General features: G+C 38.8%; 1 protein-coding gene across 2 annotated transcripts in view; it reads left to right on the forward strand.

Moving 5' to 3' along the window:
- LTK (leukocyte receptor tyrosine kinase) overlaps positions 1-16,467 on the forward strand; it is a 95,690-nt gene that overhangs the window by 27,654 nt on the left and 51,569 nt on the right. For both annotated transcript variants that reach the window (XM_057403979.1, XM_057403977.1), the window contains exon 2: positions 14,069-14,179. In XM_057403979.1, the coding sequence (XP_057259962.1) occupies positions 14,069-14,179 (111 nt within the window). The remainder of the gene's footprint in view (positions 1-14,068; positions 14,180-16,467) is intronic.

The following is a 16,467-nucleotide window of genomic DNA, read 5'->3' on the forward strand; positions in this document are numbered from 1 at the left end:
AAATGATCAGTAAGGCTTTCCTAACTCCAAAAAAGGCATTACATTGCTATAAGAAAAGTCAAATTCATCAGTTAGAAAAGAATTGAGCACATGACTAAAATTAGTCTCTGTATAACTGCACATTTTCATGACCTTGTCTTTTGCACAAAGCCAATGTAGTCAAGTCCCAGTCACTAGTATATGCAGGCAACACGTGTATTCACATGCATGCTCGGTGATGCTTCTAGATAAAGGCTATAGTAATGTATGAACTGTAAGTATCAGTATACCCTCAGATACTGCCTTCATATGTGGAAGCCACCATAATTATGGTGTGGTGTATTTTTCCATTATCAGTGGGTTTAATAAAGAGTGGTGAGTGGGGATTCTGGGCAAAATAATTCTGAGCCAGTATTTTATGGCAAAATACAAGTGGTGCTCCTCTAAAAAAGCTAGGTCTTGCAATCCTTACATGTTTACCCCAAGACCTACCTACAGTCTTTGGCTGCTTGCAAATGAGAACCTAAAGAAGTAGCTTTGCTGCAGTGTAGTAGTGAGTTTTATTACGTATACTTTACCACTAACAGTTATTGTGTAGTTTCCAGGAGGTACCATATCCAGTCTTCTGCTTGGTAAGGGAGGAATTGACAGTATACTCAGTTTGGAAACCCAGTGATGTGTTCTCAAAACAAGCAATGGACATTACCTCAGTTTGATAGGCTGTTTCTCCAAGTTCTTAAAAAAAGAAAAAAAAAGGCATTTTAATGTTTGCATCTCTTTTCTCCTAGCATATTTTATTATTCTCCCCATGCAACTTTATTTGCCATGACATTTCTTCATTGTCTCTTGTCTAAGAATGTGAGGTATTCTCACCTGGGATTTTGCCTTCCTCTACACTGGATAGAGCCTGGTCCTGTTTATCTGTGTTGTCTGTATGGAAAGTATTATCGATCAGAGCTTCTGCCCATACCTGTACCGTTAATAATCAATTGAAGAGCTGAAAATGGGATCCAGTTCTTCAGGTCTTGAGCGTTTCTCTTCTCCTGAATTTCATAATAGACGTTTCACACAGCTTTAAGAAACCACAGACTCATGTAGCTTAAAAAGAGGTGGCCAGCAGCCAGCTTTCAAATAAACGCTCTCTGCTCTTTGATTAAAAGAAAACATTATCATAATATTAAATTACAAGTCAAATGGTGAAGGTATCTTTCTTTGTATACAAGATATTACCCTTTGAAGGCACAGAGCCCAGAGTGATTTTCACATGAGGGTGACCAAGTAGAAAAAAGTAAATAGAACAGTAACATCGGTTGTTTTTCACATTCCTCTCCTGGTTATAGAAACACAAGTGTTTAGATAACAAGTTTCTTGTTACACACATCTTTTCCCCACTTCTCTGAACTTTTATGCCCCTTATTCTTTATACTTTGTCTATGATATGTTACCTTTCTGGTATGCCTCTCTGTATTGACATAAAGGCTAGTATTGCAGCTGTATCTTTGTGTAGTGTTTTGAAGTCAGATGTTTTACTCAAACTCTTGTTGATGCTGTTGTGAGAAGAGTGGGAAGCTTGCCAGTGAATCTAGCTGAGATAAAGGAGAAATTTCATGACAGAGCTGATAAAAAGCCAATTTTTGTCCCATTCCTAGAGAGCAAGACTGTCAAATGAAAGAGACTGCTAACAATCCTACTGATATTTTTCTTGTTTTTAAAACAATACAGATAAAACTTCTCACCCACAGACTAGCACGCTGGCACTTTGCAGAACGCAGAACTGGATGGTCAAGGTGGGAAGTCAGGCAAGTAACCTGGCAAAGCAATATGCAAATCTGCCTCGTTCTACGTTTGTGCCAACAACTATCTTTGGACTTTGTGATCACATAGTTTCTTGTGTCCTGACGCCTTCCAGCTCAGTTGTGGGCTTTATCTGCTGCTGACAGAGGTTTTCTTTGGCAGCTGCTGACTTGCTGTTGCTAGCACCATGTATCCCAATGCATTTAGCATTCTAGATGCTACAAAGAAACAAACAAAATCTGTTTCATCCTTGAGTTAGGATTTTTTTTTGTTCTGAACTCTCTTTTAAGGATTCCAGACACTTGTTCTTCATGCAAATTGCACAGTTGCTGTCTATTAAAGTTTGCTATTGACTTTGTCATGGAAATTCAGATGTTCAGCTCTGCTGGCTGGGTAGTTGGGTGGCATTCTTGGTGAAATCTTGCTGTTCTGTTTTCCCAGCATGTTAGCGTGTAACTCCTTCTCAGTTCATTTGTCTTTAGGTGTAAAGACATCACATAGGCAGTAACATTTGCATTCTCCTCTTTTTTTGTGTGTGTGTGTCTGAATTGGTAGATGACCAATATGTTGCTATAGCTATCAGGTCAATTACACGCTATTTGTTCAGCTCACTTATCTTGACACATTTGAACTTCTCTTTCAAATCAGTGAATCATAATGAGAACTCTAGCCAAAACTATAGTAACGAAAATGCAGTTTGCAATGTTTTGCTATGTTATTACTGCGAAATTCCACTTCAGGAGGAACATTAATAGTAGTAGCTCAGTTTTAAAAGATAGCATTTCTGAACAGATCTGTACCAGCATTAGATGCAGGACAATGAGAAACATCTTGGTTCATTCTACACTCTGTGCTCTGTACCTGCTGCTGACTCCTAATGCCTTGCTCCTCCTTGTGTTGAGATGAACTTCATCTCTGGGTCTGTCTCAGAAGTGTGGAATAGAGGTGGGTAAAGCAGCTAACTAGCAGGCTCTTTCAGTCTTTTGTATTTCTGTAGGGGTAGTATTACTCTTCTTCTTCCCTCCTTGTTTTCATTAAAAGGAAGCTGAGAGCAGAGCCTGTCTTAAAGAGAATAAGTAAAGGCAAAGATAGCCAAGTCTTAATAAAGCAGTTAATCATTAGTAAGGGTGTTGAAAGGAACTAGAGGAAGTTCATAGTGTTATATATTTACTACTGATTCCACAAGGAGGATTTTGTGATTCAGAAGAGAAAATACAGTATGCCCAGTAGCAGGAAATGAAAAGCAATGTTCTTAAAGATTGGTATGGTCAACTGAAATGGGTACTTACTCTTTACAAATGACATTATATGTATTAGACTGACCTTTGTTTGATTAAGCATAAATTTTTCACCTTAAAACATGGTATCTCGTACTTTCCCAAAGCGGTAATTTCATTTTTTTTCTGCTGCATTTGTCGCTGTCACATCTTGGAAACAGCTGCATGTATTGAGCAGGTTGCTTTATATATCATCTATTTAATTTAATATCTGAGCATCTTCACATTGCTGAAAGTAAATGTGGCAAAATACTTTCCTTCCTTCATTGCTGGGAAGACTGTTGTGCAAATGGATCTGTGTGTGTGAGGCCACAACTGTGCATACCTCTTCAAGGCAAAACTGTATTAAGAAGCATTTTACATGCAGTTTGTGCACAGGGCTTTGAATACTAGCATGGAAACAGTCTGGGAGCATGCACGTTTTAGGCATTTCTCCTCTGCTACCAGTATCCTCTCAGTGTTGCAGAATTCACTGCAACACGTAGTTGTCATGTGCTCTTCAGCAGAGAGTTGGTTTTGGTACAGTTTAATAATATTAAGAGACAACATTGTTTCTGATATGAAACTGTAAAAGGATGAAATTGTCTCCCGTAGATGGTTTGGTTTCCAATCCCTTAATCCTGCCATATTCATACAGCAGCTGAATATTGGAGAAAAAGCTTGTCGGATTCGACAGCCTGGACTCTTGGAGAAGGAAATTGCTGAGGCAGCTGATGAGACAACAGTAATCAAATCTTTGCATCACATTTTCCCTTTGTTTTGATAAAAGCACCTGCTCCAAGAGGTTAGTCCCATCATCTGTGGTGTTATACACAGTGACCCACAGGGCTAATATCAGAAAAGGCATGGGAACCCTGCTCCTGATTAGTGTCTCTGCTGGACACAATGCTCTAGAGGGAGCTTCTGTTCCTTTCTGGGAAGAGTTAACAGGGAAAGCTGTGTATCTAATAAAACTGCTTTTAGTGTTGTATGGAGCATCCTTATAGCTGATTTGTGCTGCTGTGCAAGGGTTAATTTCTTAGATGTCAAGAGTTGGCAGTCATCCTTGTGTCCAAAGTAGTTCAAAGAAAAAAGAAGTGCAGGAAATGCGCCTTTGTGCTTGGATAGCCACTGTGAGCAGAGCAGCCCCGGAGGGATTCTTAGAGCAGTGCATACTTCAGAGCATTCCTAAGGCTCATCCTGGTAAAGCAAGTATGGAAAGGCACATTAAGTAGCCTCGAAGATCAAGGGGGCTCAAGAACAACTTAAAGTCTCTTTTGTCCTCCCCAGTTAAGCTGTGTGAAATCAAATAATTAAAAAGAATTTTTTTTTATTAAATTGAATTCTACAGGATCAATTCCACATTCATTGTAATAATTTAATCAAAACCTGGATCTCAAAATTCTATTTCTTTCACTTTCTTGCTGGCACACAATTTCTCTTTTGCTGCAAAATTTTGCATTGCTGTGCCATGGAAGCTGAAGGACTGGGACACAGCTCCTGCCACAGGCCACAGAATGCAGAGGCATCCTGAAGCTGGTAGCTTAACACTTCTAGAAGGCAGCTGTCTAGCAATTAAGTCTTCTATTTCCCTTTTGCCTAATTTTATTGGTCACTCTGGCCCTTCACAGGGGGGTTTTATTGGCATTTTAGCCTATGAGTTGATCAAAATCTAACTACCCTATTTTGTGGGAAACTGGTTTTGGAAATCTTGTTTCATTCTTGATCATGATGAAGATTCAAAATCTTAACATTTTCCACAAGCCAAATTGTTCCAAATTTGTGCTTTGACTTAATCAACATGAGTCATTCAATATGGCAAAGTCTGTTTTGAAAGCATTAAAATCTTTCCCTTCAGCTGGCTATTACACCATTTTACTGCATTGTTACAAATTCTGAACCCAGAGCAGATTACAGAGTAAAGACAGCATGCTTCAACCTTAACAAAATGCTATAATAGGATCCATGTGAATATTTGGAAGATATTAGTGTTTCCTATTAGGTAACAGAACTGGCATTTCCATATAAAAATATGTAATGAGAAAGTAGTCACTGCTCAGCATTTTAGTCATCAGCAGAGTGTGAGGCTACAGGTAGTCTTTTGAGGGAGCCCTTGCCTTCCCCTTTCTAACTGTCTCTGCATTTGCAGGCTTTATATCTTCCTTCACCTTTTTTTTGTGACTAATTATGCCTGTCACATCTCCATGTGTGAATTCACACATACATATCTCCTTTTAAGCTGGAATTGAAAAACCCTGTAATGAGGGCTGTTCTGAAAGAATAAAACAATTATATTTCTTCCTATAAATTTATGCACAAGAGCACAACAGTTTTGAAGTGCTGTTCCCTTGGAAGGAAAAATGTATTTCCACCATGTACTCCTTGGCTCTTTTTTTGAGCTGCTTGAAAACCTCTATTAAGAGTTGGACATATCCCCCTTAATTTACTCATCTCAGAGTTACACATCTAATGTAAGCCAGTTATCTAAGGTCTGCTTCTTCTGTGATGATGGTTCTTTGACAGTTAGTTTTAAAACAGGTATCTCAGGCTGCAATTTCACATCCCTTTCCTCTAATGGCAAAGCCAGCTTGAAAGGCTTGAATCCTTCCTCTGCCCCAGCTTGTCATCCTTCTGGTTTTGACGTTGTAATCATTTATGTGGCCAGACTGTGAACTAGATAGAAAATATTGAAAGGTTCACCTGAAAAAAATTAACCTGTTTTCCTCCTCTGTTTTGACCAGTTTTTAGTAACCCAGGAAGATCCATATTCCCTGTGAGGGAAACACAATTATGCCACTCTTAGTTGATTTTAATTTTTTCTTTCTCCATTAATATGTATAGAGAAGGAAGAGAAGAAAAGGTACCAGATTAAGAGTTCAGGATTTGGAATCCTGTCTGCTACACAGATGTGGTATAAGCAGCATATGTGTGTTTTTACAGGCTATCACCCTAGGAATGGCCAACTTTCAGATGCCAGGCTGTAGCTCAAACCAATATAATTCTACCAAGAGAAGCAGAAGTTGATGGCCAGTGAAGCTGCAGGTCATTTGGACTCAATCCGTATGATCTACAGCTTCACTCTTCAGTACCAACAGGCGTACAACCTGTTAGCTATCAGTACAATGTCTGTACACAGCCAGCAGAAATGGAGTAGATGACTCTTCTGCTAGCAATCACCCCAGGCTGAACAAAGAAGAGAATGTAAATAGTGCAGAATGGAGGTCCCTATACAGTGCATCTCAAAGGTCCTTGGAAAACCTTAGGAGAACTGGGCAGCATGTGATTGATTACTGGCAGCTTTAAGAAAGGTGAGACTTAATGCAAAGCCTTATTATCTACAAGTAGCAAGTAGTTAGTATTATAAAAATAGACATATGAGTAATGAGCAGCTGTGCTATAAAAAGAAATCTCTCTAAGTTAATGTGACACTATATGCACACATGAGTATGCACATGTATATACTGTTAGCAGATCAGGAGGATGCAGTAGATGACATATTTTTGGATTTCAAGATGTGTTTCTGGCAACCTATATCTCAACTGTAATTAAAATAGTCATTCAGATCTACTTCAGTAGATGTACACTGAAAACTGAATAAGAAATCATAATTAGTAAGCTGTTCTTCAAAGGCAATTTGCCAAGTTAGTAAAATAGTATCAAGAAGGTCCCAAGAATTTCATCTTGCATCTTATCTAATAGGTGAGGTTTGTGAGGAAAATGTAGATGCCATGGGCAAAACTTCTTCTGGGTCTAATAGCGGTGATACAGTGGTGGAAACCTGCAATATACTGTATTTTGTGCTGGAGCTTAAGGAATCTTTTGTTTTTGAAGTGCAGCATAGTGATTTTATTAGAAAGATATGAGGCATGAAAGGATGAGTAGGCAGCCTACAAAGCATTGGAGAAGACAAAGAACGGTTTGACAATATGATTCAGGAAACCCCATTATCCGGGGAAGGAATGGGCCACTATGTGACTGAATAGATAAAGTGAGGAAATGAGAGACAAAGCAGCATTCTGTGTGAGCAGGGGCAGCCAGGAAGCCAGCATGCTGTGAGCAGTAGGGAGGAGGACTGTACGAGTTTTGTACAACAGTAAATGTCTGGTCATTCTGTATTCACGGAAACTGCTGATAATCTTTGGCAATCCAGGCAAGTAGAATATTATAACAGGGAGTTGCTCAGTGCCTGGTTCTGAAGAGCTTTTAGATTGATCCACTTACCACCGTTCAAGGGAGATTGTTGTCAGCAGTCAGCAGGTGGTTCAGAAGGTGGTGGTGTGTCTCTTGTGGATGGGGTACCAGGTAGGATTGCAACAGCTGAGTAGGTTCTCTGAAGTAAATAAACAAGGAGCTACCAAGGATAGTCAATAGGTGAGTAATGACTTCGTTTAGTTTTGCAGAATATAACTGATTTTTAATATTTTCAAATGATGCTAAAGAAGAAGCACATGCAAGGTATGTTCTTAGATGCCATTCATGTTCTACACGTAAAATAGTACCGAAAGTTTAAAAAAGTCTGTAAGTATTCTGCTAGCCAGATATGTTTTATAAGACTTGGGTCGATGAAATGCATGTCTATATTCTTTGGGGAAAAGAGGCTGTATGGTTTGACTGGCCTCCAGCTCACTGGATGGAGAACAACCTCCTAGACTTCTTAGGCTAGACTTGTTTGAATGCTGTTATATTAGAAGCCAAGGGAAATGATAGAAAAGCAAGGACTAAAAATCACTTGCTTAGCAGAGAGTCAAAGTGTAAAGAATAAAATTAATCAAGGCACCAAGGACTGAAAGAGTTCATTATCTGCTTACTCCCAATGTGATGAGGCTGGCTAATAAACAAGTGGCAATGGAATGGAACTACTAATTTCTAAACATGTATACTGATAAACTAGCATTTCTCAGACTAGGAAAGAGGTTTCCTGTAATTAGAATCAAAAGAAGAAGTAGGTTGGGAACAGCATCATATGACAAAAATGACATTTCCTCTTTCCCCAGCCATTGAACCAAATGATCTTGAAGGCCAAAAGATCAATTAATACTTAAAATAAATGTTGATGTGTTTGCTGATGTCAAATCCAACTAAAGACCTGGATGCAATACTAACTAGCCTGTTGTGTATGTGTGTATGTGAAGCCTTCAATACAACTGGCATACCAGAGGTTTCATTCTGCCAGCAGGAGAACATCTTTGCAAACTTTGAATAGATGGCAATATCTGAATGCAAATCGTCATATGACAGATGAGGATATTGTCTTAGTCCTATTCTCAAGCAAATCAAGAATTGAGGGAAGAACTGAGCTCACAACTAATCCCAGATGATATACAAGTGAAAGTGATTGTGGCTTGAATACACATTTCTTTGAAACAGAATAAAATCTGAAGTGGTCTGATATGTGCTTTAGCCTAGATATTCCAAGAAATGGACTTTAGTGACTAAATACCACCTGAAAGTTTAGAACAATGTCACACTAACTCAGTTGAAAAAAAGGCTGTGGATAGAAAAATTGAGATACTTATTAGGCCATTTGTGTAAATGGTGAGAAAGCCACAAATACATAGCTGAAAGCAGTGACTATGCTGGTATAAAAAATTAGGAAAAAAGTGCATTGCTTTCAGCAAAAGGAAGTTGAAAAGTCACAAGTTTAACAATAGATGAAGAAAGCAAAAGAAATGAAGAAGAAACCAGCAACAGAGTTAAGAAGTCTAAGGAAATTTTCCAAGCACATTAGTAGCAAAATCTCCTTGTCAGTGATACGAATCTGTCATAGATGTGTGTGGTAGCTTTATCAATAATACAGACAAAAAGAAAAATAATAATAAATATTTCTCTTCTAGGAAAAACACTCCAAACAATTGTTTCTCTGCTGTCACATAGAAGTAATTCAATGGTTTTCATAATACACAAAGATGTTGTGGAAAAGCAACTATTAAAATGCATAGTTTGCAAAACAACTGGTCAAGACAGCTTGTGTTCAAGAATTCTGTAGGAACTAGCTAAGGAGCTTTAAAAGACATCCATGTTGAATTTTTCAGTGAGTGCTGGGGTACTGAAGAAATTCTGGAGAACTGAAAGAATCTTCATGTTGCATTAGTATTTAAAAGGGTAAATGGAACATGCTGTATTTAATGATGCACTGATTTACTCTCTACTCTTGTGAATAAGACTGCTTGATAATACAAAGTTTGCTACTTAACATCAACCTGAGTAAAAATATCAGAATACTTGATATAGGATCGAAGAACTAGAAAAGTGTTCATAATTACATGTCAATTTAAAAGGCTTATTTGGAAAGACTTCTTATTACAGTGTCATTTTTTTGGCGAGTTTACTAATTTGACAGAAGTTGTAAGTATGGATGTAGGACATTCCAACATCAGTTGCATACTTAAATAGTTAACTCTTGATACGGACTTCAGTGCATGCCTAAGGTGGTACAGATCACAAGTATAAATGGAAATCAGTGTCGATTAACCCTGCCTGTAAGTTTCCTGTACGTTCTGAGCTATGGGCTATTTAACAGCTTTATCAGTAAATGGTACAGAGGGTGGGAATACCTGTTCTGAAAGGAAATATGACAGAGAGAAACTTGATGTCATGGTGAATGAGGAACGAAGAGGATTTATTTTGGCCAAAATGACTGATGAGACTGTTTTAAGTATAAACGGGTTGATCTCAGGAGGGAGCAGAATGGCCCCTCTGTATTGCATGGCATTAATGTATGCTGATGTCTGCCTCTCAGCAAGGATCCTGAAAAACTGGAGAGGGCTCTAAGTAGATTCTAAAGTATCACATAATACGGTAAGCTTCAGCAATACTGCATTTTGTCATGTTGCGCCCCTTTTTGACCATTCATTACCCATAGTCTATCTGTCCAGAGTACATAAAGGGTGATGAAGTAAGCAAGGGACATGTGAATGAAGCAACTAATGAGCAAAGAATAAGAGTTTAATAGTAAGCAGCAGGAGATCACAGTGACATTTTCAAGGTGAAAGGTTAATAACTTAAAGCTGTAAATACTCATGAAATAGAGAGATTATTTATTGAGCTGAAAGGTGAAGGTTTAAGAGTAATTGAAAAATACTAGGATAGGTAGTAGACAAAAAGTCGTCATCTTGCCTAGCCTGACTTTCTGGAAGTCAGATCTATTAGCCTATACATTAGGCTATCATCTTCTCAGAGAAACAGTGAGAAATACCGAGTTACTATTTTGGTACTGGATGGGGAAAACACTAGAAAATGCTCTAAAGGAAACTCCTATTTTGGCAAGAAGACGGCTTGGCTGACCTGGAATTGATTTCCTATCATGAGTTCTATAAGTGTTTTCTGTAATTTTCTTCTCTTCTGCAACATAACATCAGGATTCAGGAAAAATGTCAGCCCTGCAGATGTCTGAATGTTTTTTTTTGTAAGATAGTGAAAGAAATGGAATTACCTTCTGAGTGCTGGAGGCTTCTGATTTTATTGTGCTCGAGAACAGAAGTGCTGTGCTGTTTAAAAGATCTCATTTTTTTGTTGTGACACTTGAATACATTCACTGTTTCTTCCTGATCATTCTATGTTCCGTAATGGCAGACTTAGCTGGATCTCCTTTCTCTCTGTCTTTTATTTCTTTTCACTTAAATGATTGCCTTTTGGTGGTCAAGACAGAGAAATCATGTAGTTGATAAGCAATAGTCTTTATCGTCTGTTTAATGATTAAATTCTTGTCATACAAGAATTACATACAAGCATGTATGAGAGGATGTGATATGGAGTTATTGGAAGCATCTCTGGAGTTCCAAATTTCAAAAGAAAGTGAAGAAGAGGGTTTTGTTTTAGTGCCTGCACTAGATTTTTCAGTTTAATCAGAGAAGTTGAAAGAGTGAGAGAGAAAAATAACTGAGATATAAAGTAAGAGTGTAGCTTACAGTGTTACAAAATCACTGCACAGAGCTCATGCATGGATTTGTCATACTGTAAGTCCTCTTCTGCTCAACCATAATCAGAAATTCTTTGCTATGAGAAAATGAATGAATGGGGACATATTCCTGGGGGTGCGTATGAGCAAATTCCTTGCCTATCACTATGTCTAGGGTCTTCTGTCTAAGTATATTTTGTCTCTCAGTGACCTCAGCTGTAATAACTGCCTTTCCTTCCTCTCATAGGCCCAGCTGAGTAAGTGGCATCTTTCCAGAATAAATGAATAGGGTTGATACCAAGCACTTGAATGAACCTTCTTTGCTTTTTGACAAAATTGAATAGGATGATGCTGACATGGTAGATAATGTAATTAGTAGATCAAGTTTCATGCAGTGCTCTTTGTGACAAAGCAGTAAGTTTTAATATACCTTAATACCAGACCAGCGAACTTCATAGACATGTATCTCAACAGTACTAAAAAACTTTTGTACCATTTTTGTCTCAGTCGTCACCAATGGCAATGGTTTCTTATAGTTTTTTCCACACTAAAGCAATAAATTCATGTTTCAAGCAGCTTAGTTCATGGTAGTCTGCCACTGGAACTTGTGTTCCTTAATGAGAAAGAGGAGGAAAATCCCAAAGGTGTTTATGTAACTGGGGGAGGGACGGACAGTGCAGGTCAAACAGTTTTATTAAGTTTTAGATTTATCAGGAGGAATGTTTCTAGCAGAACTCCTGCCATGACTGCACTAAGTTTTGTGGGTCCCGTGATATTCAGGCTATTTCCAAAATACATGAGCAGCTTGGAGTGTGTGAGGAGATGAGTGGGTGGAACAGACTTTACAGAATGCCCTGAGGGAAGTAAATACTGACGCTACAGCAGTGCTTAACGAAGATCAGGAGATACAGAACTGAACAACGTCTCAACAAACACAGAGCGTAAGTTGGGAGGAGCAAACTCAAGTTGTCGAAAGGTCTTGTTCCCTTTCCACAGCAGAATTTCTTTCAATATGGTGAAATAGTTGTGTGTGCAATATGTGATTGATTTTTTTAGCATGGATTTTTCATAAGGCAAGCCTTTCATATAAGGCTGGACAAACTTTGGGCAGCCAAGTGCCAAATAAGAACTCACATTCTTCCTGAGGATTTTATACCATGATCGAAGATAGCTTACTTAGCAGATGATTGTCAGTGTCATGTACAGTGCCGTATCAGCTCTTTCAACATTAATATCCCTACATATTTGAATACAGAGGCAGGAAAAAAATGTAGTGTTTGACAATTGGTCTGTGGGTGCCATAGGTCTGTCATCAGTACAGCAGGTGTCTGCTGCACCACGATGCTCTTCTGTTCTGAAGTTATCTTATCCTTAGAACCCCATGAGGACTGATGGCTGTCTTTAGTCCTAAAATAATAGATGGAAGGGTATAGAATTCTCATGCTATGAAAACTTTCACAGCATTTTCCTCACTGTGTAATGCGTGTTGTCATATATTAAAATGGAAATTGTTTTAGCAGTTCAAAATCAGACTATATACTGCTGAAAAACTAAAAGCAGTGGTAAGTTTGGAGAAGTTAAACATATGCTTTAGGTTTGGGGCTTTCTTTTTTGTTCTTTCTAGATCCTCCTGTGTGTTTTCATAATATTACTGTTCAGATTACTTCTGCTGAGAATACCTAAGCTGTTTCTTACCAATGGCATGTATATATGTCTTTGTCTCAACTGCAATTCATGTCAATAAGATTCCTATCTCCTCTGACATGATTTCACACTTTTATATTGCTGAATTCATAACCATCGTGGCTGAGGTTTGAAAGCAGTTTATTTTGCATCTCAGTCTTTGAACACCTTTAGAAAACAAGCATATTTGTTTTAGTCAACTTATTTATGATTCCTAGAAGAGATGCAACCAGGGACAATCTTAAATAGAGATCACGGTGTGCTTAGTTTGGGACTTGTGTATTTTCACATGCACAGGTTAAATAAATAAAAAGCCATTGCTGGTATGAGTTGTTCCAAAGAGAATTCAGAAGGGACTGAATGTTCCCTTTTCAGAAGTACCACATTGGATAATAATTTTGGTAAACTTGTTTCACTTTGAGTAATTGATCCAGCAAAACAGCTCTGTTTAAAACCAGCTAATCTGAACATGCTGGATTTACTCATCATGGTGGTGAAGTAGACAATAATTTCTATGGCCTTTTATATCTTCTGAGATTTTAGTTGTTGGTTTTTTTTTTTCCTGCACAACCAAACTTTACATGAGGACTCTAGGATTTGAATAAAAAGGCACGAATGAGTATATTTTGGTGCCATACTTGTGATCAAATAGCACAGGTACCAATGAAGATTTTTATAGATACATGACAAAAGCATCCCTGAAATAGAGCAGTGCAGGGGGGTTAATAGGATGAGTACTGGAGAGAGTACCTATTACTAGGTATCAGATACAGGAAAGTTAGCTGATTCCTTTGAAAATCCCAGACTCCATGCCTAGTAGTAAGCACAAAATCTGTTCCCTAGGTGGTTGCAGAGGTGCATAGGTTTCATTAGTGTTAGTTTCAGATGGGGTGTTCTTGTGAGGTGAAGGTGAACATTTATGCAGGTCCTCCAAAAAGATTGCTGTTAAACCCATGCCATGTGTTGTATAGATAACAAATGTTTTACAGCTGAATTCTTCTAATCACAGAATGATTTGGGTCAGAATGGGCCTTTGAAGATCACCTAGTCCACCCTCCTTTGTGGAGGAGGGCAGGGACCAGATTGCCCAAAGCTTTGTCCAACCTGAATGCTTTAGAGATGTAGTTATTGGCAAGCAGCTGGATGTACTGTTTCTGCAACATGGTCACTACCAGAACATACAGTGTCCCTTCAAGGGTTATATGCTGGTAAAAATGGGAGTGGATAAAGAATAGTAAAGAACAAATTATTAAGTAAAATATTTTGTTGTACTTACGTTCCTGGGAAGCAGTAGGGCTATTCTGGAACATCATCAGGAGAATACTGCACCGGTACACTGTAATGAGGGTGAGTGTAATATAACAGGTCTTTGTTAAATATATATTCATGCTTAATAATATGGGAACATATAGTTTTCTATAGAAACATGAAACTCTTCCCCTGCTCTGTTTCATTATAGTTGTCTCCTGTTCTGGATCTCATGAAGAAAACTCTTCTTCAGCAAATCCACCTCAGAAGCACTCCCTGATAAAAAATACGATGGTTTCATTGCATCAGCCTTCCAAACCAGGTACTACAAGTCTTCTTGTTCACATCCTCCTTATTTCTACTTCAGAATCTAGGTGCAAGGTAAATGCTGGCAGTCACAAGGACTCTTTATCAGAAAGCTGTGCTACTAGATTTCTGACTGGAAGTGGAGCAAAGGCTCAGAAACATTAAGGGAATCCCTTGCTTCCCAAAACAAAATAAACCAAAAAAAAGGACACAGCAGGGGAAAAAAACATAAGGGAAAAAAAAAAGAAAGGAAAAAAATAATCTGCATCAGCACAGTGAAATCCACCAGATTGAGGGCTGGGAGTTCATGAAATACAAGCTAAGGAGTGGAGGTACCTTCTAGCAACTATAGAACAAACCACATTTCTTGAGAATGAATGAAAGATTTTTTCAACAGTAATTTTCTTTTTCTAGGCATGGAAAAAGCTCAGTGATCTGAAAGAAAAATGCTTGTGAGATAGGTAGGATGAGTTTGGTCTTACTGTGACATCAGGATAGGTGTAGTGAACACAGTAATTTATAAATGCCTGAGAGGAACGAGCTGGTTGTTATCACTGGTGTGGAAACTTGGAAAGTGGAGTGATGCCTTTCCATTTAATGAAATAATCATGGAATGGACCTCTTAAGATCTCCTACTCCAAACCCCCAGCTTAAGTAGAGTCAGCTAGAACAGGTTGTCCAGATGGCTTTTGAATATCTACACAGGTGGAAACTGTACACCTTCTCTTGGCAACCTGTTCCACTGTTTGACCACTCTTACAGTAAGAGTATTTTCTTGTGTTCAAATCAAATTTTCTGTTGGTTATTTGTTTTAGTTTTAGTTTTTGTTGTTTTTTTTTTAATTTAATTTGTGCCCATTGCCTCTTATCCTGTCAGTGGATACTGCTCAGAAGTGTCCTCTTCATTCCCTCTCAGGTGTTTGTATACATTGATATAATCCCCCTGAGCCTCCTCTTTTACAGGCTGAACAGTCCCAGTTCTGTCAGTCTCTCCTCTTATAAAAGATGCTTCAGTCCTTCAGTCATCTTTGTGGACCAATGATGGACTTGTCTGCATCTTTCTTACGTGGGGGAGCCGAGAGCTGGACACAGTACTCCAGATGTGGTCTCATCAGTGCTCAGCAGAGAGGAAGAATTACCTGTCTTGATCTGCTGGCAGTGTTCTTCCTAATGCAGCTCAGAAGTCTGTTGGCCACCTTTGTCACAAGTGTGTGCTGCTGGCTCATGATCAGCTTGTCCTTCTCTTCAGAGCTGTTTGCCAGCCAGTCAGCCCCCTGCATGTATTGGTGCCAGGGGATATTCCTTCTGAGGCTCAGGACTTGGCATTTCCTTCTGATAAACTTCAGAAGGTTCCTATCAGCCCAGTATCCAGCCTCTCCAGGTTCCTCCAAAGGGCAGCACAGCCATCTGGTGTGTCAGCTGCTCCTCTCTGTTTTGTAATGTCTGTGGGCTTGCTGAGGATGCACTCTTCCCCCTTGTCCAGGTCATTAATGAAGATGCTAAATAGTAGAGATAGGCCTGTGCATGGTAGAAAAGTCACATATGCTCCTCAAACGAGGTGGCAAGGTGAGCTAGCCTTGCTCGAGAGGAGTTCCTTATAGTGACATCTTGCAGATGGTATCTAATACTTTAAAGTGTGATTCCCTTTTCTGACATATGCTGGACTGTCTATGAGTTTTCTTCAGTCTAAGCTTCTTCAGAGCACTTTTGTAACATCTGAAGATAAGTTCTTTGCTGACTGTAGTAATACAGATGTATTTCTTTCTATATTTTACTTTTTTTTTTCATTTCTGTTGATTTTGCTTTTCCATGGACCTACGCTTGAAGTTCTCCAAGTTCATAGGTGCTAAACAAAGCTGGATATGAAGCATCTGTTACGTGGCACGCATTCGTGTCAGAGGTTGTAGCTTTTGGTATTCTCTTTCACTGTGACCACGACTGCACCCAGTTCTTGTCCTGGGATTTATGCTAAACAACAGCTTCTTGTTGATTAGTATTTCCATTGCAACACAATACATGATCTGTCACCAGAAAGCTCAGAGGCCTTTCTTATCAGATGTCAGCAACTTCTCTGATCTCTTTCAGATCTTCTTCCAGGCATTGTGATCCTGCCAGGCCTCAGGTTGTGGCAGATAGGCTTTATACAGCCCAGAGAGTATGGAAATTAGGTGCTTTTGAAAGGAGAACATCGTGTTCACTTATCTGAGCTGCAAACTGCTTCATTATGTGAGCCATGTTCAAAGGGTTAAGTCTGTATTGGTACAGCCATTGCTACTGCAAGTGGAGGTACTGGTAAGATTTGTTG

Source organism: Pezoporus wallicus, unplaced genomic scaffold (genome assembly GCF_028554395.1).
Source record: "Pezoporus wallicus isolate ANWC-B61680 ecotype Strahan unplaced genomic scaffold, APGP_CSIRO_Pwel_v1 contig_8673, whole genome shotgun sequence".
Taxonomy (NCBI): domain Eukaryota; kingdom Metazoa; phylum Chordata; class Aves; order Psittaciformes; family Psittacidae; genus Pezoporus; species Pezoporus wallicus.